Below are 22510 nucleotides of genomic sequence, written 5' to 3' on the forward strand. Positions count from 1 at the left end.
TCCTAGAGGAGAAAACAGGCAGCAACCTCTTTGACCTCAGCTGCAGCAACTTCTTATTTGACATGTCTCCAGAGGCAAGGGAAACAAAAGAAAAATAAACTATTGGGACCTCATCAAGATAAAAAGCTTCTGCACAGTGAAGGAAACAATCAGCAAAACTAAAAGGCAACCAACGGAATGGGAGAAGATATTTGCAAATGAAATATCACAAAAAGGGTTAGTATGCAAAATCTATAAAGAGCTTATCAAAATCAACACCCAAAAAACAATCCAGTGAAGAAATGGGCAAAACAGACACTTTTCCAAAGAAGACATCCAGGTGGCTAACAGACACGTGAAAAAAATGCTCCACATCACTCATCATCAGGCAACTATCAATCAAAATGAGCTACCACTTCACACCTGTCAGACTGGCTAAAATTACCAACTCAGGCAACAACAGATGTTGGCGAGGATGCGGAGAAAGAGGATCTCTCTTGCACTGCTGGTGGGAATGCAAACTGGCGCAGCCGCTCTGGAAAACAGTATGGAGATTCCTCAAAATATTAAAAACAGAACTACCCTGTGACCCAGCAATTGCACTACTAGGTATTTATCCGAAGGATATCCAAAGGAGGGCTATTTCGAAGGGACACATGCACCCCAAAGTGTACAGCAGCACTAGTGACAATAACCAAAGTATGGAAAGAGCCCAAATGTCCATCGACGGATAAATGGATAAAGATGTGGTATATATGCACAATGGAATATTACTCGGCGATCAAAAAGAATGAAATCTTGCCATCTGCAACAACGTGGATGGAACCAGAGTGTATTATGCTAAGCGAAATAAGTCCAAGACTAATATCATATGGCTTCAGTCACATGTGGACTTTAAACAGATGAACATAAGGGAAGCAAAAATAATATAAAAACAGAGAAGAAGACAAACCATAAGAGACTCTTAAATAGAACAAACTGAGGGATGCTGGAGGGGTGTTGGGTAGGGGGCGCTAAATGGAGGAGGGGCATTAAGGAGGACACTTGTGGGGATGAGCACTGGGTGTTATATATAAGTGATGAATCACTAAATTCTATTCTTGAAATCATTATTACACTATATATTAAATACCTTGGATTTAAATTAATAATAATAAAGTTTAAAAACAAGAAAAGCATAAACTTTCTAAGAATGAGTAGCATCAGATATACATAATAGGTAAATCTTAAAGAAAAAAATGATTTAAAAGAATTAAGTAATTCCTTTAAAAGAATTAAATAATTAATGTCTGTTGTTTTCATAACAAAAATCTACTACTCCATCATTTCAGCATTTTACTACATTCTACTCTAGACTATGTACATATTAACACAAAATTTTTACATAATTGTAATTATAGTGTAGATATTTTATATTCAGACATTTATTAACGTAAGCTATTTTTTCATGTTACTACTGAGCCATCATGATGATTATTTTTAAGAGCGCCATTACATGTAATTATGTCTTCTTCATATATATGGTGTATGAAAACCTGAATGTGCAGATGAAACAGATTACTTTAGAGCTCATAAAACCGTATGTTAATTTTTTTTAACGTTTATTTTATTATTTTTGAGAGAGACAAAGCATGAGCAGGGAGGGGCAGAGAGAGACACACACACACACACACACACACACACACACACACACACACAGAATCCTGAGCAGGCTCCAGGCTCTGAGCTGTCAGCACAGAGCCCAATGTGGGGCTCAAACTCACCAACTGCGAGATCATGATCTGAACCAAAGTCAGACACTCAACTGACTGAGCCACCCAGGTGCCCTGACAGTATGTTAATATAGTGTCCTCAGAAAATAAAAATTAGTTACAATATTAGGTTCTATTTTCTGCCTTCTAGGAGAGGTGTACAATAACCTTTAGTTTAGTTTAGTGAGTCAACTCAATACTAAGAAGGTATTAGGCACCTATGCTAATGCTCGTTTTCTGTTTCTGCTCCAACGTATGGTACTGTATTTTTCAGTTTAATAATCTATTCTAGAATTTTGCTAACAGTCAATCTGTTATTTTAAGATGGTGAAACAGACCTTTTCTCTACCTGGAAAGTCAGAGTTACACTATTAAGCCTCTGAACTGCCAGTATGTCTCCAAGTCCCCAGGACTTCTCCTGGAAATAATTTCAAGATCATATTTCCAAGTTCTTTTTGTTCTAAGGGGTTATAATTTGAGCATTAAGTGATCTAAAGGAAAAAGCCATTCTTTTCTCTTTACCTATTTTGAACCCAGAATGTGGCTTCTAAAAGCAAAGTAGAGCTTCTAAGTTTTAATATGTATGAATTATACGAAGTTTAAAAAAATGAACATTTTGGTTCAAAGAGACTAAATTCAAAGTAATCGGTGATTTATATGGCAATTAAATTGTGTTTTATTCATTTATTTTTATTTTGAGAGAGAAAGAGAGAGAGTTCGTGTATACCAGGGGAAGAGGTGTGGGGGGGGGGGGGGGGAGGGAAGGGAGAGAGAGAGAAAATATTAAGCAGTTTTCATGCTCTGTGCCAGCCCATCAGGTTCCATCCCATGACCATGAGATCATGACTTAAGTTGAAATGGAGTTGGAAGCTCAACGGACTGAGCCACCCAGGAGCCCCCTAAATTGTGTTCTAAATAAAGTTGCTTTAATTGAAATCTAGTAGCATATTGTTTTGTAGGGGTATGGCATGACAGTTTTTTCTCAAATTTTCACATTTTTTTTAAAAACCTCTCTTTAATGTTTATTATTTATTTTTGAGACAGACAGAACACGAGCGGGGGAGGGGCAGAGAGAGAGGGAGACACAGAATCCAAAGCAGGCTCCAGGCTCTGAGCTGTCAGCCCAGAGCCCGACGAGGGGCTTGAACTCACAAACTGTGAGATCACGACCTGAGCTGAAGTCGGGACCCTTAACTGACTGAGTCACGCTTAACTGACTGAGCTACCCAGGTGCCCCATCAACTTCGTGCATTTTATAACTCACATTCCCTTTCTTTCTTTCCTTTTTTTTTTTTTTTTTTTTTGTGGAAAGGAGGCTTCATGAAGATAGCCCCGAGACTCATCTGGCTGCAGGCTAAGAAGTAGGTATGTAAACTTGGCTTTCTTCTACTTTTTACAGAGTTCTGCTCGTCGCTCCCTCTCTCACTCAAACATACCCCAGTTTACTTCCACTCTCTAGACCTCTTTTCTTTTAAAATTTTTTTTTAACGTTTATTTATTTTTGAGACAGAGAGAGACAGAGCATGAACGGGGGAGGGGCAGAGAGAGAGGGAGACACAGAATCGGAAGCAGGCTCCAGGCTCTGAGCCATCAGCCCAGAGCCCAAAGTGGGGCTCGAACTCGCAGACCGCGAGATCGTGACCTGAGCTGAAGTCGGACACTTAACCGACTGAGCCACCCAGGCGCCCCTCTCTAGACCTCTTTTCAAAAGCGACTTTTCTCAAAGAAATCTCTGTGATCTTTGGAGAAAGGTTAGGTTTTTGCTATGACAGCCCCCTGTACTCCTCTCCTATAGCACCTACAACTGTAATTCGCTAAATAATTATGTAACAGTTGTCTTACTATGGTGTAGCGACAGGCTGTGTCTTATACCCCAGGGCCTACCAGGGTACCTAATACAAAGAACCACAGAAAGCATTTGCACATGCATGCACGTATGCAAAGATGGCAATATTTTAAAAGTTAAACATCGTGTTTAACTTCTTTTTGGATCAATTTTCCGATTACTCCACACAAACACAGTAACTGTAAGCATTTATTCAAACTTCAATTCCCCCACATTAAACTACATTAAAAGTACAGCACATGAAATTTACTTCCACAGGTTGAATCTAACAATAAGCCTGCGAAATCACTGGAAATCATTGTGAAAACATACCTGTTTTAGGGACGGAAAAAAAGAAGCGTCTTAACTCACACACCCGATATGCGAACAGTCATCCCTATAATCCGATTCCTTAGTTCCTTGTTTCCCACCCACTGGTTATCTTCCTTCCACGGAGGGCAATTTTTACCCCAAATATTTCCCAAAAATACAGCTGAAAACTGATGGAATTATAGTTAAATCTTTTATCTCGGGTAACTGGAAGCTCTTTGCGCATATGCACTTGAATAAATCTCAAGGTTTTCAAAAAATGTTAACCAACAAAAGGTACTCATCTTAAAGTCTTCACCTTGAGCTGTCACACCCCTGAAGGGGCGTTGACATTTCGCTTCCCCCGATTTTTAAACGTCCCCTCGGTTTATAAAAACGAAATCAATCAGCTGCCGCATCTTTTCACAGCAGCCGACAAAGTCGATTTCCCCCTTCCCTTAACGGTAATAGGCGACCTTCCGTGAACTCTGAGGACTTTTCTTTCTTGAAACCACCTTGCCCACGGGTCTTCGACTTGAGCCACGGCTTCGGGGATCAATCACACGTGGCTTGCGAGGCCTACATTTCTGGGCAAGAACCGGGCTAGAAATGAAGAGGGACGCGTTTTTACTTACTCCACAAACGCCCTGGAGCACAGGCAAAGGATCTTACAATCCTCCTCCAGGTCTTCAACGAAGAGAAACATTTCGGCCACGCGGCTCCACTTGTCGCAGCACATTTTCCCACTTCGGAGCAGGAAGCCCTGCGACCAGCGGCACGGGACCGGCCTTCCCGGCCTCTGCTTGGTTCCCGGACACCGAAAAGAGGTCTCGCCGGCGCGCCCGGTGGGGGGGGGGGGGCGGGGGAACGTCAGGAGTTTACAAACTGGCCCGGGGGTGCTGGAGCCCGCAGCGAGCGGAGGGGCCGCCACCGGAAACGGCTCCTGGCGGCCCCGGAAGGGGCGGGGCGGCAGGCGGTGCTCGGCTCAACGCGGTCCGGGCTGCCGCGGGTGTTTGTCTTTTTCTTCACAGGTTGCTCGTGGGGCAGAACGCTGGCCGCTGAAATTTCTCCGCTTCCCTGGGTCGCTGAGCCACCGAAGGGCTCCCGCCGCTGCTCGAGGGTGAGGGCGAGCCGCCTCCGCCCCTCCCGCCAGAGGCGCGTCGGTCCTCCTCTTGTCCTCCGTTTCCGGCGCGCGGCTCCGCATCAGTCTCGCGGGGCTCTGAGCCGCCAGGACCGCGAGTCTCGTCTCGGTGAGGCAGTCCCGGAGTCCCCGGCGGTTCCCGCAGTACTCGGTGTAAGCTCGGGCACCGGAGTGGCGGGGAGGGGTGGCCCTGCCTGGGTCACAACGAGCCCTTTCACTCCGCCGCGCATCACTCCCCCCCCCCCCCAACCCCCGCTCTTAAAAACCTCGTTTCATCTCAACTTAGGCGGCGGGGCGAGGTGTCAGAACCTCACTACAGGCCTCTGGGGCTTGCCCGGCGACCTCTGGTTCCGGGATCCGAATCGAGCCTTCTGGGGGGGATCACGGGCGTGTACGGGAGAGGCCGCAGGAATAAGTGGTTAAGAAGGCTTCCGGACGAGTCAGGCTTGGAATCCTGGTTTGATGCCCCTTTGCTGCCTCTGTGATCCGGGCAAGCGAAGTAACCCTTCTGAGCCCCTTTGTGATCATCTGTAAAATAGGAACGGTGAATAGTAGTACCTGCCGCCTCGGGCGGCTGGAAGGACCAAACGAAACTGTGTATCCGGTCGCTCGTTTGCTATTAATAGTTTGAGTGGGTACCTACTTTGTGCGCGCAGGCACTGCGTTGGTCCCTGGGGTTGGCAGCCTGTGGAACAGATTTCTGCCCTCAGGCTGCCGATGTGTAAGAAAAATGCGTGTGCACATAACCAGGACGCCGAAAACTGGAACACCACTGCTAGATTTGAAAAAGGAAGTTAGTATTTGGTGTGTGGTATTCGTTGAGACTGCCCAGGCAGCTTCCTTAAAGAAGCAAGTTCAGACTTGGGGGTGGTTGGAGCGTTTCAGGGCTTGGTTGTGCTGTTAATGCTGAAATGGCATTGCTACTTCTTTAGCCTGTGTTAAAGCTGAGATAAAATCCAGATGTTTAACACAGTCCTTAATGTTTTGGTCGCATTTACTATTGGATAGAAATAGAAGATTAATTTTCGAATGAAATGTTTATTTCCACCTGGTGTCCGAGATAGGCTCATAAGAGTGCTGCCCAGTTACAGATACACCCGTATAGATGTGCAACATTTGGGGGGTGAGGATAGGTTAAGGAAAAAAAAGGTAGAACAGTAATTATCAGAATGCAAGATTCTAGCTAAAAGTTGAGGGACATTCTAGGGTTTAAAAAAAAAAAAAAAATCCCAAACCTTGGAAGGTAGTTCATATCAGAACTTAGAGTTTGAAACTTGAAATCTAAAAGGTAATTGTTTTTATTTATTTTTAAATTTTTTAAATTTTCTTTAAATTTGTTTTTGAGACAGAGTATGAGCAGGGGAGGGTCAGAGAGAGAGGGAGACACAGAATCCGAAGCAGGCTCCAGGCTCTGAGCTGTCAGCACAGAGCCCGATGCGGGGCTCAAACTCATGGACTGTGAGATCATGACCTGAGCTGAAGTCGGACGCCCAACTGACTGAGCCACCCAGGCGCCCCTGGTTTTTACTTTTTTAATGTTTATTTTTGAGAGAGGGAGAGAGAAGAGAGCTCGCACGCGAGTGAGCTTGGGGAGGGGTGAGAGAGAGGGAGACAGAATCAAAGCAGGCTCCAGGCTCCTGGCTCTCAGCACAGAGCCTGATGCTGGGCTCGAACCTACAAACCGTGAGATCATGACCTGAGCTGAAGTCGGACACTTAAACCGACCGAGCCACCCAGGCGCCCCTAAAAGATATTGTTTTAAAGATAAAATTACTAGGTTTGCCAGATGTTTTAATGGAGATATTAGATAAACTTCAGTTTTATTGATGGTTTGAAGTAGAATGCTTATTCGCTAGAACTGAGTCCTATCCCCCTGTTAAACAATTATTAAAAATGCAGAAAGGAAAAGGGAAAATTAATTTTATTTCAGCGAGTATTTAATTTAATTGGCATTTTCAATGTATCCTTAATGTGGCTTATATACTGAAAGTAAAAAATTGATCTGCTGCCATCCATGGTGCTAAAAGTACTGATAATGGGTGTTTAAAAAATAGATCTATTTCTGGGTGCCTAGGTGGCTCAGTCAGTTAAGCGTCCGACTTCTGCTCAGGTCATGATCTCACACCTCATGAGTTCGAGCTCTGTGTTGGGTTCTGTGCTGACAGCTCAGAGCCTAGAGCCTGCTTCAGATTCTGTGTCTCCCTCTCTGTCTGTCCCCTCCCTCCTCATGCTCTGTCTCTCTCTCTGTCAAAAATAAAATAAAAATGTTAAAAAAATTTTTTTCTTTTTATTTTCTATAACTTATTTATTTTTTATAATTTACATCCAAGTTAGCACATGGTACAACAATGATTTCAGGAGTAGATTCCTTAATGCCCCTTACCCATTTAGCCCATCCCCCTCCCACAATCCCTCCAGCAACCCTGTTTGTTCTTTGTATTTAAGAATCTCTTATGTTTTGTCCCCCTCGTTGTTTTTATATTATTTTTGCTTCCCTTGCTTTATGTTCATCTGTTTTTGATCTTAAAGTCCTCCTATAAGTGAAGTCATATATTTGTCTTTCTCTGACTAATTTCGCTCAGCATAATACCCTCTAGTTCCATCCACGTAGTTGCAAATGGCAAGATTTCTTCTTTTTGATCACTGAGTAATAAATACTCCATTGTATATATAGACCACATCTTCTTTATCCATTCATCCATCAGTGGACATTTGGGCTCTTTCCACACTTTGGCTATTGTTGATAGTGCTACCATAAGCATTGGGGTACATGTGCCCCTTCGAAACAGCATACCTGTATCCCTTGGATGAATACTTAGTAGTGGAATTGCTGGGTCGTAGGGTAGTTCTAGTTTTAACTTTTTGAGGAACCTCCATGCTATTTTCCAGAGTGGCTGTACCAGTTTGCTTTCCCCCCCAAATTTTTTTAAACAGATTTATTAACTTAAGTTTTTACAGAAAACAAGAAATCCTCTGTTCTGATTTATTAGTTTTTGAAATGTTCTTATTTTAAAGTGTGTAAAGTCAATTACAATAAATGTTCTTCACTATCAATGTCAACATTACGATATTTTTTTAATATGTGATGCGAGGACTGTGTTTGATTGTAGATTTTTTTTTTTTTTTGGTTGGAAATAACCTGTTATTTTGGTAATTAAAATACTGTATCTCCCCCCAAACCACTTTTAACCATTATAGTTTTTAATTGGATCAAAACAAAGTGGTAAGGAGTCCAATATAGCCCGTGGTAAATTGGAGGGGGACAAGGGCCAGGCAGAAGTAGTGGGAAGACAGAAATTGCAATCTTAATATTTTCAGCTTTCTGTTAGAGAGAGAGGGACAGAGATATTACAGAGAATGTAGTGAAAACCAGAGTAGGAAGTAGGAACTGGATTTTAATTTTGGTCCTTGGTTCTTCACTGAATTAATTTAGTAACTTTGGGCAAGTGAACTTGGCTTTCTCTTTTTAACTGGTTTCTGCAAAATTAAGAGGTTGCATTCTTTGACTTCTAAAGCCAATTTTCATATTATTGAAAGTAAGTATTTATCCACTCAAAGGCTTGTTATTCAGACTCCTCTGGTAGTTCTTTAGTGGCAGGTTTTAGGGCACTGTCTTGGTCCACATTTTTTGTCACGGATTTGAAGGAACACAGGTAAGGTCTATATTTAGCTGGTATTTGTTAGGTGCCTACTATGTGCCAGACATATTATTGTAAGTGCTTTACATATGTTTTCTCATATGGGTTTATTTTTATTTTTATTTTTTACATTTATTTATTTTTGAGAGAGAGAGAGCGAGAGCGCGCGCGCGCGCGCGCGCGCGCGCGCACAAGTGGGGGAGGGGCAGAGAGAGAAGGGGACACAGAATCCGAAGCAGGTTCCAGGCTCTGAGCTGTCAGCACAGGGCCCGAAGGCAGGGCTTGAACTCACAAACTGTGAGATCATGATCTGAGCTGAAGTCAGACGCTCAACTGACTGAGCCACCTAGGCGCTCCATTCTCATATGATTTTTTAATATTTATTTATTTTTGAAGGAGGGAGAGATAGAGCATGAGCAGGAGAGGGGCAGAGAGAGAGAGAGAGATACAGAATCCAAAACAGGTTCTGGACTCCAAGCTGTCAGCACAGAGCCCGACATGGGGCTCGAACCCACGAGCTGTGAGATCATGATCTGAGCTGAAATCGGATGCTCAACCGACTGAGCCACCCAGGCGCCCCTCTCATATGATTTTTTAATGTTTATTTATTTTTGAAGGAGGGAGAGATAGAACGTGAGCAGGAGAGGGGCGGAGAGAGAGACACACAGAATCCAAAACAGGTTCTGGGCTCCAAGCTGTCAGCACAGAGCCCGACATGGGGCTCGAACCCACGAGCTGTGAGATCATGACCTGAGCTGAAGTTGGACGCTTAACCAACTGAACCACACAGGCACCCTGATTTTCTCATATGATTTTGTTTACTGATGTATCTTCAAGTGTTTAGAATAGTGTGAAGCACGAACTACTTGCTTAAAAAGTATACGTTGAGTAAATGAATTAATAACCCAATGACATAGTCTTCTCTGGGCCATCCCCTGTCTTAGATGCTGTATTTATCCCCTGTGGTCTAGTCAAGGACCGGTCCCAACATTATTCCTCTCCTGCATCATCTCTTTCTTACTCTCCCATTGACCCATTACCATTGGTATTAAAGCTTGCTGTTTTCTTTCATCTTAAAACAACAACAAACTTGACCCACATTCCCCTCTAGATACTCACCCTATTTTTCTGTTCCTTTTTGTGTCAGCATTTCTCTGCAGAGTTGTCCATATTTGCTGTTTCCAATTCGTTGCCCTTTTTTTTTTTTTTCATGAATTTACTCCACCTGACTTTCATCCTCACTGTATCAAAATATTTCTTAATTATCAGGGTTTGTCAATGTCTCTGTGTTGTAAGACGCAGTGATCAATGCTTATTTCTTAGGCCTCTCAGTATCATTTGAAACAGCTGAATACTCTTTCCTTACTTTGACACACAGGGTGCCATTCCTGGAAGGAGAGTGTTGGTAACTCATGGTTTTCCCAACTTCTAAAATGTTGAGGGCTGCAAGGCTCAGTCCTGGGGACTCTTTTTCATTCTAGATCCCCCCCCCCCCCCAGGAGGAATATATGTCTGTATTCCTCTAGTCCTGATCTTCCTGCTGACCTGTATGTCCAGCTGCCTGTTAAAGGTCTTCACTTGGATGTCTACTAGAATCTTAACATGTTCTAAATTGAATTTCTGATGTCGAGACCACTCCCAAACCTGTTCTTCCTGTAACTCCGTCTTTTCTCAAGCTAGCTAATAACAGTGGTGATCATAGCAATATTAGGTCTGCCTAGGTCACACGGGAAGTGACAGAGTCTCCTGGAATACAAGCCCACATTGCCAAAACTGCAGTCCTCCCAGACTTCTCTCTTTCACTCACATTCTACAGACGTTCATCAGCAATTCCAGTGGCTTTATCTTTACGATAGATCCAGAAACTGATGGTCTCTTACAGACAGACCTTCACTCTGTTAGCCTTGTCTGAGCCATTTTCAGCATTTCACTTACTGCCTTAACTTCTCTTTTGCTCCCTATGCAGTGTATTCTCAATACAGTGGTCACTTAAAGCTGCAGTCAGGCTGTCTGTCTCTTCTGGTGCCCTCTCCAGCTCACTTAAGATGAAAGCTGGCCTAGAGAGTTCCACAGTGCTACCTCTCTGCCCATTTCTGACCCCTCTCCCTTCACTCTTCTCAGCCTGCTACCCTGCTGCTCCTCACCTTACCAAGTACACACCCTCTGCGTCTGCTTTTATTTTAGCCAGGAATTCTCCAAATTCCCACATCATTTGCTTCCTCACTTCCTCAGGTCTCCGCTCAAATGTACCTTTCAGGAGTCCTTCTTGGGCTATGATATTAAAACATCGCAACCCCCTCCTACCCTCTTGCCTGCTGTAGAGCTCCATATTCCGATTACCCCGCTGTAGATTTTTCTCCATAGCGTCATGACCTAGCGTCATCTAACGTAGTGTATCTATTACCATATCCCAGTTTTACAGATTTTAGCAAGTTGAGGCACAGGTGGATTACTGTACCTGTTGCTCTCAATATCAAAATGGAGTCCGTCACAGGGAGTGACCGGAGTGGTGAGAGGTTATGACGCTAGGGTCTGAGGAGTGGTTGAAAGAACTGAGATTTTTTTTTTTTTAATGTTTATTTATTTTTGAGAGAGAGCGCGCGCAAGGGGGCCAAGGGATGCAGAGAGACTGGGAGACAGAGACTCCCCAGCAGGCTGTGCACTGATGGCTCAGGGCCTTGACGCGGGGCTCCATCTTAAGAACTGTGAGGTCATGACCTGAGCCCAAATCAAGAGTTGGACGCTTAAGCAACTGAGCCACCCAGGCGCCCCAAAAGAATTCAGGATTCTGACTAGAAAACGATTTCACAGCTTATCATAGCTGTGCCGTGTCTCACAGAAGTTCTATGGTGTAGAACTAGGTCCGGCAGGGAAAAGTTACAGTCAGGTAAGTATATGGACGATCTTTTGTGGATTGATGGATGGTTTTGAAGATGGAATTGGACAACTTTTGAGTTTCCGGTTCTGAAAGGGCTTAAATCAAAATCGAGGATGACCATTTTGGAGGAGGCCCTTTCCTGCAGCACGGGGGCACAGTTCAGGGACTGTGCATGAAGATGTCCACGTAAATTCTGTCCCTGGATGTGCGCCTGTGTGCTGTCCCTCTTCGTTGTATGTGTTTGTTAAGTATGTGTGATAACTGAAAATGTAATTGAGCATAAGAGGTATAGTTCTATTACCAATTTTGAGCGGGGGAGGTACTAAAAAAGGTTTTAAAATCACAAGATTTTATGATCCTGTTAAAATCGGAAATGAGACTAGTTTAGAGGGGGCAATTGTATTAAGCAGTAAGGGTCGGATCAAAATGATTGGTTTTTAGGCCTAGGAGAAGCTCCTTTTAACATATTTGAGAAGCCATCGTAAACTTTAACTTATGAACATTTTTTAAAAGCTCTTTTTGTGGAGGTGTAATTCACCATAATGTGGACCATTTTGAAATGTAAAACTTGATGGTTTTTGGCATATTCACAAGGTTGTACGGCCATTACTACTGTCTAATTCCGGAACCTTTTCATTCTTCCCAAAAGACACTTCCATTTCCATTAGCAGTCACTTCTCATTGCCCTCTCCTCCAGCCCCTGGAAGCCACTTGCCTCTCTGTCTCTACTGATTAGCTTCTTCTGGGAATCTCATATAAATGGAATCATGTAAAAGGAGGCCTTTCGTGTCTGACTTTTTTTTACCTCGTATGTTTTTAAGGTTCATTCCTGTTGTAACATGAGCCAGTACCTCTTTCCTTTGTATGACTGAATGATATTCTATTGTTTGGGTGTAGTACATTTCGTTTATCCATTCATTAGTTGATGGGCATTTGTATTGTTTCCACTTTTTGGTCCTTAGGAGTAATTCTGCTGTCAGCATTCATATACGAATTTTTGTGTGAATGTGTGTTTTCAGTTTTCTGGGATACGTACCTAGCAGTAGAATTGTTGGGTCATAAGGTAACTCTATGTGTAGCTTTTTGAGGAATCGCCAAACTGATTTATTTCCACACTGGCTGCATCGTTTTTACTCCCACCAACAACATATGAAGGTACTAATTTCTCCACATCGTCATCAACACTTACTTTCCATTTTCGTAGTTCTAGCCATGTTACTGGGGGAAAGCTCTAATTTTAAAAAGTAGTAAGTTTTGCTATGTTTATATTGCCTTCTAAATGACCACATCCTGATACATTATACGGGTTCAAGTCTTCAGATGGGTTGATGAGAATATGATGTAATTGAAGCCCACGTCACTGTATGGTAACAAATGGCAGCTACATTTGTGGTGAGCCCAGCAAAACATTCAGAGTTTTTGAATCACTGTGTTGAACACCTGAAACTAACATAGCATCGTGTGTCCAATATATTTCAGTGAAAAAAATAAAGCCCAGCTTGTGGGCTTAGCATGTGCCGTGTTTAGCTTCTCTTATCATCGCAGGCCCACATTTCTCACAATCAATGCCATTGGTGACAAGGAAATTAGACTAAATCCTCCACCCCTGGGAGACCAAGTCAGGTCGCAGGCCCTGCCAATAAGTCAGGGAGCAAGATAATCTTGGCATAAAGACAACGAACGTATAACTGCTGTTGTGTATCTGTCTCTACCTCTTCCTCCACCCCTTTCTTTACTATGTCTTCTTGTCTCATCTACAAAGGGTTTGAGATGATTTTTGTAAAGACTATGTCGTATGCAGTGATGACAAAATGTCTCTAAGAATAGAATCAGAACCTAAGAAAACAGGAATGAAAGAAGGAAATCTTGTGTAGAGAACATGATCATAAGAGCTAATGTAATTATATCATTGAAAATCATATTTGACCATCAACTTATTATTTGGCAAAGTTACTAAAAAGAGACATGTTCAGTTATACATTTTGCTTTCATACTTTTTCTCCAAAGAAGCAAAAATTTTGTATAGCTCTGAATTTTTTTTAGTGCTTATTTGTTTTTGAGAGAGATAGAGAGACACGGTGTGAAGTAGGGGAGGGACAGAGAGAGAAGGAGACACAGAATCAGAAACAGGCTCCAGGCTCTGAGCTGTCAGCACAGAGCCCGACGTGGAGCTCAAACTCCCAAACCGTGAGATTGTGACCAGAGCCTAAGTCCGGTGCTTAACCTACTGAGCCATCCAGGCACTCCTAGCTCTGAATTTTAAAAGAAAGTCTTAGGTGGGGCTTTATATACTGGAAATAAGTGTATAGCGTTGTCCTCACTAAAGCATTGGTCACGAGAATGATTTAACTGTGATACACTAGTGTGGGGTTATAATATTTGTCACACATATGTGAATGTCTTTTGCTATTTTATGGAAATTCTAACTCTAGATATTAATGATTATATTTTTTAAGCATATTTTTCTTTGTATACTGTGTTTTCCAGAACATATACACTGAAGATTGGGACAAGATATTTGCCTAATTTCTGGTAAGTGACTGGTTTAGAGATAAGTGGCATAAAATAATTGTATGGCTATAGTTTCAGTCATTGAAGCCTTAAGAGAAATTTTAGTGACTACAAGATAAAAATGACACTGATAAATTTTTATTATTGCATAATGTCAAAAGAACAGAGAAATTTTTTGTAAACCTGCTCGTAAAGGACAGTACACACAAATGTATGTCATCATTTCCTAAAGAATTGGGTTACTTTTATTGACTCAAATATTGATGCTTTCTTTTGTGAAGAGCAGTTATGTCAACATAGCCCAATTTAAGATACAAACATTCAGTGTGATCCACTTAAGATGTAAGTGAAATTGTTAAGATCAATCCGAAATCTCATTCTTCATCAGGTTTATTTTCCTTCTCAATTATAGCTTGTGAGTTATTTCAAAAGCTAAACCTGACATGCTTCATGAGCATGCAAATGAAACCTTATAATTTTCACGTTTAAATCTGCAACAAAGTTAACCATGAACAATGTACTCCTTTTTGGTATTAAGAAATGATTCTGTAGGGGCACCTGGGTGACTCAGTTGGTTAAGCATCTGACTTCATCTCAGGTCATGATCTCACAGTTTGTAAGTTGGAGCCCCATGTGGGGCTCTGTGCTGACTGACAGCTCAGAGCCGGGATCCTGTCTGGGATTCTGTGTCTCCCTCTTTCTCTGCCACTCCCCTGGGGGCGGTCTCTTTCTCTCTCTCTCTCTCTTTCAAAAATAAACAAACATTAAAAAAAAAAAATGAAATAAGAGGCGCTTGGGTGGCTCAGTTTTTTAAGCATCCGACTTCAGCTCAGGTCATGATCTCACGGTTCATGGGTTTGAGCCCCATGTCAGGTTCTGTGCTAACAGCTCAGAGCCTAGAGCCTGCTTTGGATTCTTTGTCTCCCTGTCTCTCTGTCCCTCCCCTGCTTGCTCTCTGTTTCTCTCTCAAAATAAATTAACATTAAAAAATTAAAAAAAAAAGGGGGGGGGGTGCCTGGGTGGCTCAGTTGGTTGAGCGTCCGACTTTGGCTCAGGTCACGATCTCGTGGTCTGTGAGTTCGAGCCCCGTGTCGGGCTCTGTGCTGATAGCTCGGAGCCTGGAGCCTGTGTCTCCCTCTCCCTCTCCCTCTGCCCCTCCCCTGCTCATGCTCTGTCTCTCTCTCTCTTTCTGTCAAAAATAAACATTAAAAGAAAAATGTAAAAAAATGATTATAGTATTTATGTAGACTGAAACATTTCTCAGTTGTGGAGAGAATAACATTGGATTATTTTTCCCTTCTAGTGGCAAAATTAAAGACCTACCGTGACAATGAAGAAAGAGACTGAATTTGTCATTTTCACCTAAAGAAAGATGATAGACAGAAATCAAACCTGCGGTATAGGACAGGATTCTGTGCCCTATATGACTTGTCTGATTCACATCCTCGAAGGATGGTTTGGTGTGGAGCAGTTGGAGGACTATTTGAATTTTGCAAACTATCTCTTGTGGGTTTTTACACCACTAATACTTTTAATACTTCCTTACTTTACTATCTTTCTTCTCTATCTTACTATTATTTTCTTACACATTTATAAGAGGAAGAATGTATTAAAAGAAGCCTACTCTCATAATTTATGGGACGGTGCAAGGAAGACGGTGGCGACTCTCTGGGACGGACACGCAGCAGTTTGGCACGGTAAGCAAGAGTCCCCTGCTGTCTGTGTTGCCGTTCACGTGTGTGGCACTGAAACTGTCTCACCGTTCGTGATACTGAAAAGTACAAGGGATATTTCCCTAGTTCCTTTCATCTGTCTGCATGCATTGTGCGTTTACATGTCTTTTTTTAAATGATTGTGTTTTTTTTGTTTTTTTGTTTTTTTTTAATTTTAGTGTTTGTTTATTTTTGAGACAGAGAGGCAGAGTGCGAGCAGGGGAGGGTCAGAGAGAGGGAGACACAGAATCTGGAACCGGCTCCAGACTGAGCGGTCAGCACAGAGCCTGACGCGGGGCTCGAACCCACGAGCTGTGAGATCATGACCCGAGCTGAAGTCGGAGGCCCAACCGACTGAGCCACCCAGGAGCCCCTAAATGATTGTTTTCAAACACGTTACTTTTTCTTAAAGAACCATACAACAGTGTAGATAACGTAAAATATAAAAGTGCATATGTGAGACATCGAAGAGTAAGAAACTAATTAAAACGGTTTAGAAACCTATTTTGAAAATAGGTTTAATTATTTAAATGCTTTAATTATTTAGTGTTTAATTCCATCTTGCTCAAAGTAAGTTTGCACTTTCCTAGTCAAATTAGATTTTTTTTTGAAAAAGAATTATTAACTAATAATGTTAAATATACTTTGTATACCAAAATTTATCCATTTTCTGTTTGCTTCATTTCAGAGGTTATTATGTCTCTTGAAGAAATGAGATAGCAATAAGTTTCTCTCCAGGATATTCATTCTTTTCTTCATCATTTGAGAGATTGTGATGTTTTACATTGAAAGATTGGTGGTTCTTTGGCCGTCATGAGAATTGCCCTCCTGTGGCCTGTTATCAAGGACTCGGTGTTTTTCTCTACCGATTTTTATCTTATTCATCATTTTTGCTTAAGGACTATACAAAAATTCAGTAGGTGTTTAACAAAGATGTGCTTTCTATTTCACGTTAAGCATCAAAATCGTTTCACGGAAATACACAGAAGGAAGCACAGATTTTGAAATAGGTACTGGAGGAAATACATATCATGGAAGTATAAGGCTGCTGTTAGCACAGATTGCCAGTAACACGCTTATTAGGCCATTGTGTCATCATTTTGATATGACCTACGTTCTTATAAGTCTTTTGAGCATTTAGTATGCCATACACTGTTGAATGCTTGATATACGTTAATTCTTTTAAAACTTAGAATAGATAGAGTCTACATATTATCTCCATTTTGCGGTTTTCCTGTGAGGAAATTGAGGAACAGGGAGGTTGTTATTTGCCCAAGACATGCTAGGAAGCTAGGAAGACGAGCCAGGATACAATCTCTGATATCAGGCTCTAAAGCCTGTCCTCTTGGGATCTGTGCTCTGTGGAAGGTTTGTCCCAGGTTGGGGATTCAAGGTCACACGTCATGGTGAATACCTGAATAGCAGGTTTGCAACCAGGAGCCATATACCTTTGATGTACTGAATTCAGAATATTTACTCGTGAATACTAGTGCTCCTGCCGGTCGTTACAACTCTTATACACTCTAATGGTGGTTTTACATGAGACAAGATGATACTTCCGCTTTCCACGTGTGCCCGTCTGCAGAGACTGCGTCGGTGTCGGCTGCTGTCGCTTGTTGTCTTTAAAACAGGCACACGGGACTTCTTTGGCATTGTTGACAATACTTACTGGGAATATGTATCCCCCTCTTACGTATACGCCCCCCCTGTTTCAGGATAATATATAGCGTGAGGAATTTGAATTTATTCATATTTCAGGAGACATGATTTAATTTAGGTAACTTGAAGCACTAAGCTCATTTTGTAATAGAATATATACTTTTGGGGTGTTTTTATTTTTCTGAGGTACTTTTAAAAATACTTTTATGGCTCAGAGGAAGTAAAAGGCATAGTTCTTAGCCTCTTTTAATGTTTTTTTATGGTAACTTGGCACTGTATTTTATTAGGATAAATGATACTCTTTTAAAAGTGAGTTTTCCTTATTCAGTCATTAAAAACAAGGAAATTCTGCCATTTACCACAATATGGATGGACCTTGAAGACATTATGCTAAGTGGAATAAGTCCGACAGAGAAATATAAATACTGTATTTATGGCACCAAGAACTGATAATTGATTTTCTCTATGCCCTTACCAGTACTTGTTATTTATTGGTTTTTTTTGATAATCGCTATTGTAACAGATGTGAAGTGATACCTCAGTGTGAATACCCTGATGGTTAGTGATACTGAACATTTTTCATGTACCTGTTGGCCACCTCTATATCTGGGAAAATGTCTATTTAGATCCTTTCTCTGTCTATTTTTTATGGTTGTCCATTTCTCCTCTTTTTTTTTTTTTTTTTTTTTTTTGCTATTTTTGAGTTGTATGACGTCGTGGGTTGCATATTAATTGCTTATCAGATATATGGTTTTTGCAAGTATCTTCTCCTATTCAGCAGGTTGCCTTTTCATTTTGTTGATGGTTTCTTTTGCTGTACAGAAGCTTTTAGTTTGATACAGCCCCACTTGTATATTTTTCTTTTTGTTGCCTTTGATTTTGGAATCTGGTTTAAAAAATCATTGCCAAGTCTGGTATCAGGGAGCTTACTTCCGAGGCAGTCTTCTAGGAATTCTATGGTTTCAGGTCTTAACCTTCAAATCTTTAATCCATTTTGAATTAATTTTTGTACGTGGAAGATAGTACATTCTTTTCTTTATCAGTTTTATTCTTTTGAACGTGACCGTCCAGTTTTCCCAAACACTGTTTATTGAAGAGACTTCTTTCCCCATTGCATATTCTTGGCTCTTTTGTCAAAAATTGACCATATATGTGTAGGTTCATTTCTGGGCTCTCTATTCTGTTCTGATCTGTGTGTCTGTTTTTATTTCAATATCATGCTGTTTTGATAACTATGACTGTTTAGTTTTTCAACAGTTTTTCAAACTGTTGCATAGTTTGAAATCTGGGAACATGATGCCTCCAGCTTTGTTCTTTCTCATGATTGCATTGGCTCTTTGGGATCTTTTGTGGTTTCATACAATTGATTTAGGATTATTTGTTCTATTTCTGTGGAAAATGCCATTGAAATTTTGACAGGGATTACATTGAATCTGTAGACTGCTTTGGCAGGTATGGGCATTTTAACAATATTAATTCTTCTAATCCCTGAGTATGGGATATCATTCCATTTGTGTTTCGAGTTTCTTTCATTAATATCCTATAGTCTTCAGGGTATAGGTCTTTTTACCTCCTTGGTTAAATTTATTGCTAGATATTTTATTCTTTTCCATGCAATTATAAATGAAATTGTGTTCTTATTTTCTCTTGTTGTTAGTGTACAGAAACACTAATTTCTGTAGATTTCTGTATATTGATTTTGATCCTGCAACTTTACTGAATTTATTAGTTCTAACAGTTTTTTGATGGAGTCTTTTTTAATTTAATTTTACTATTTGTTATTATTATTTTTTAATTTAAATCCAAATTAGTTAATATATAGTGTAATAATGAATTCAGGAATAGGATTTAGTGATTAATCACTTAGGTATAACTCCCAGTGCTCATCCCAGCGAGTGTCCTCCTTAATGCCCCTTGCCTGTTTAGCCCACCCTTCCCACCCCCTACTCATCACCCCACCAGGAACCCTCAGTTTGTTCTCTGTATTTAAGAGTCTCTTATGGTTTGTCTTCCTCTCTGTTTTTATATTATTTTTGCTTCCCTTCCCTTATGTTCACCTGTTTTGTGTCTTAAAACCCACGTATGAGTGAAGTCATAGACTTTCTCTGACTGACTTATTTCACTTAGCATAATACACTCTAGTTCCATCCACATTGTTGCAAGTAGCAAGATTTCATCCTTTTTGATCGCTGAAAAATATTCCATTGCATGGTTTTGTGTGTGTGTGTGTGTGTGTGTACAACTTCTTTTGTGTATATATGAAGATATATATATCTTTCATTGTGTGTGTCTATATGTATATATATATATATATAAGTTTCTTATGTATGTATATATATATGCATATAGACACACACAATGAAAGATATATATATCTTCATATATATGAATATATATATATTCATATGTACACACATATAGACACACACAACTATCCATTCATCAGCCTATGGACGTTTGGGCTCTTTCTGTACTTTGGCTATTGTTGATAGTGTTGCTATAAACATTGGGGTGCATGTGCCCCTTCGAATCAGCACTCCTGTATCCTTTGGATGAATACCTCTGTATCCTTGGATAAATACCTAGTAGTGCAGTTGCTGGGTTGTAGGGTAGTTCTATTTTTAATTTTTTGAGGAACCTCTTTACTGTTTTCCAGAGTGGCTTCACCAGTTTGCATTCCCACCAGCAGAGCAGAAGTGTTCCTCTTTCTCTGCTTTTTGGTGGGGTCTTTAGGGTTTTTTGTATGTAATATGTCATCTGTAAATAGTGACAGTTTTATTCCTCCCTTTCCATTTTGGATGCCTTTTACTTCTTTTTCTTGCCTAATTGCTCTGGCTAGGACTTCCAGTACTATGTTGAATACAGGTGGTAAGAGTGGGCATCCTTGTCATGTTTCTGATCTTAGAGGAAAAACTTTCAGCTTTTTATCATTGAATGTGATGTTAGCTGTGAGCTTGTCCAAATGGCCTTTGTTATGTGGAGATACATTGCCTGTATGCTCACTTTGTTGAGAGTTTTTATCTTAAATGGATATTGGACTTTGTCAGATGCTTTTTCTGCATCCATTGAGATGATCATATGATTTTTATTCTTCATTTTGTTACTGTTGTGTATCACGTTGATTGATTTGCAAATGTTGAACCATTTCTATATCCGTATAATAAATTCTACTTGATTGTGGTGTATGATCCTTTTAATCCATTGCTGAATTTGGTTTGCTAATGTTTTGTTGAGGGTTTTTACATCTGTGTTCATCAAGGGTATTGATCAGCCTATAATTTTCTTTTTTTAAAAAATGTTTATTTATTTTGAAAGAGCGTGCGAGCAGGGGAGGGGCAGAGAGAGAGAATCCCAAGCAGGCTGCACACTGTCAGGGCAGAGCCCAACGCGGGGCTTGAACCCATGAACCATAAGATCATGACCTGAGCCGAATCAAGGGTCAGATGCCTAACTGACAGAGTCATCCAGGCACCCCTATAATTTTTTTTCTTGTGATGCTCTTGTCTGGTTTTGGTATTAGGGTAAAACTGGCCTCATAAAATGAGTTTGGGAGAGTTCTCTCCTCTATTTCTTGGAAGAATTTGAGGATTGGTATCAGTTCCTCTTTGAATGTTTGGTAGGATTTACCAGTGAAGCCGTCTTCTGGACTTTTGTTTGTTGGGAGGTTTTTGATTACTGCTTCAGTCTCCTTACTTGTAATTGGTCTGTTCAGATTTTCTATTTCTTCATGATTCAGTCTTGGAAGGTTGTATGTTTCTCAGAATTTATTCACTTCATGTAGGTTGTCCAGTTTCTTGGCATGTATTGTTCATAGGAATCTCTTACCCTTTGTCTTTCTGTGGTATCAGTAGTAAGGTCCCCTCTTTGATTTCTGATTTCATTTTTTGAGTGCTGTCTTTTTCTTGGTGAGTCTAGCTAAAGGCTTGTCAATTTTGTTTATCTGTTCAAAGAAACTGTTCTTGGTTTCATTGATATTTTATATTGTCTTTTTATTTCCTCTCTAATCTTTGGCATTCCCTTCCTTTTACTACCTTTGTTCTTTTTATAGTTTCTTGAGGTGTAGTTACGTTGTTTATCTGAGATTTTTCTTGTTTTCTTGAGATAGGCATTTATCATTATGAACTTCCTTCTTAGAACTGCTTTTGCTGTATCCGGCAAGTTTCATTATGGTTTATTTCCATTTTCGTCTATCTCAAGGTATTTTTAAATCTCTCTCTCTTTTTCTAATGTTTATTTTTTTTTGAGAGAGACAGAGTGTGAGTGGGGGAGGGCCAGAGAGAAAGGGAGTCACAGAATCGGAAGCAGGCTCCAGGCTGTGAGCTGTCAGCACGGAGCCTGATGCGGGGCTCGAACCACGAGCCGTGAGAACATGACCACGGCTCCCCGAATCTCTTTTGCTTTCTTTTGCTTTCTTCATTTCTTCATTGTTCAGTGGACTTTTTCTTTTTGCTGGGACCAGCTGAGGCTGAGGTCAGTAATGACACCTGACAGCAGTGAGATGGGAAGGAGGAACAGATCTTATGACTAGAACCATGATCACATTTCAACGGCTCCTCAGAGTGTTAAGTTCCAAGTCTTGTGATAAACTATGCAGGGTATTTTCCTTTGAAGCATTGGTGGAGCTTACTGAAATCTGTTGTATCCCCCACCTCCGCCAAGAGGACAGGGTTGCCGTGAGAGATGTGCTGGTGGTTGGTAGCAGTCTAAAGGGCAGTAGACGGGTTCATGTCTTTAGCGTCGGAGGAGAAAACAAGTATACTCAGGAAGCCAACCTTGAACTGAAGCACGTTAGAAGGAAGCCTCCAGAGATCGTCCCCCTCCCCATTTCCACCAGCCTTTCATCCTGTCATTTACTCGCTCCTCCTTACAGTGACTTTGTGGGGTTTATAGTGTGGCAGGAAGGAAAGACGGGGGGTGGCGCGGGTCTTTAATTTCACTTGTACTGCAGGAGATTTCTGCAGTCTCTGCAACATATCAAAAAATATGTTTGTGAATGAAATCAAAGTTTGCAACGTGGTTAAGTTACCCGTTTGTATGTAACAGTTTAAACGGATGTTTTATTTTGCACTGAATCAAGAGTTTAAGAGTTTTCTTATTTTTATCAATG

The 22510-nt window shown here is 41.0% G+C and overlaps 2 protein-coding genes across 6 annotated transcripts in view; one reads left to right on the forward strand and one right to left on the reverse strand.

The window, feature by feature from the left end:
• Positions 1-4732, reverse strand: part of TGS1 (trimethylguanosine synthase 1) — a 43681-nt gene extending 38949 nt beyond the window's left edge. For both annotated transcript variants that reach the window (XM_049633681.1, XM_049633680.1), the window contains exon 1: positions 4500-4732. In XM_049633681.1, the coding sequence (XP_049489638.1) occupies positions 4500-4603 (104 nt within the window). In that variant the 5' untranslated portion in view covers positions 4604-4732. The remainder of the gene's footprint in view (positions 1-4499) is intronic.
• A 139-nt stretch (positions 4733-4871) lies between these two features.
• TMEM68 (transmembrane protein 68) overlaps positions 4872-22510 on the forward strand; it is an 86217-nt gene continuing 68578 nt past the window's right edge. For 2 of the 4 annotated variants that reach the window (XM_049633698.1, XM_049633696.1), the window contains exons 1-3: positions 4872-5158; positions 14009-14053; positions 15336-15729. In XM_049633698.1, the coding sequence (XP_049489655.1) occupies positions 15405-15729 (325 nt within the window). In that variant the 5' untranslated portion in view covers positions 4872-5158; positions 14009-14053; positions 15336-15404. The remainder of the gene's footprint in view (positions 5159-14008; positions 14054-15335; positions 15730-22510) is intronic. The other 2 variants (XM_049633697.1, XM_049633700.1) reach the window with 2 other exon arrangements.

This window comes from Panthera uncia, chromosome F2 (genome assembly GCF_023721935.1).
Source record: "Panthera uncia isolate 11264 chromosome F2, Puncia_PCG_1.0, whole genome shotgun sequence".
NCBI lineage: Eukaryota > Metazoa > Chordata > Mammalia > Carnivora > Felidae > Panthera > Panthera uncia.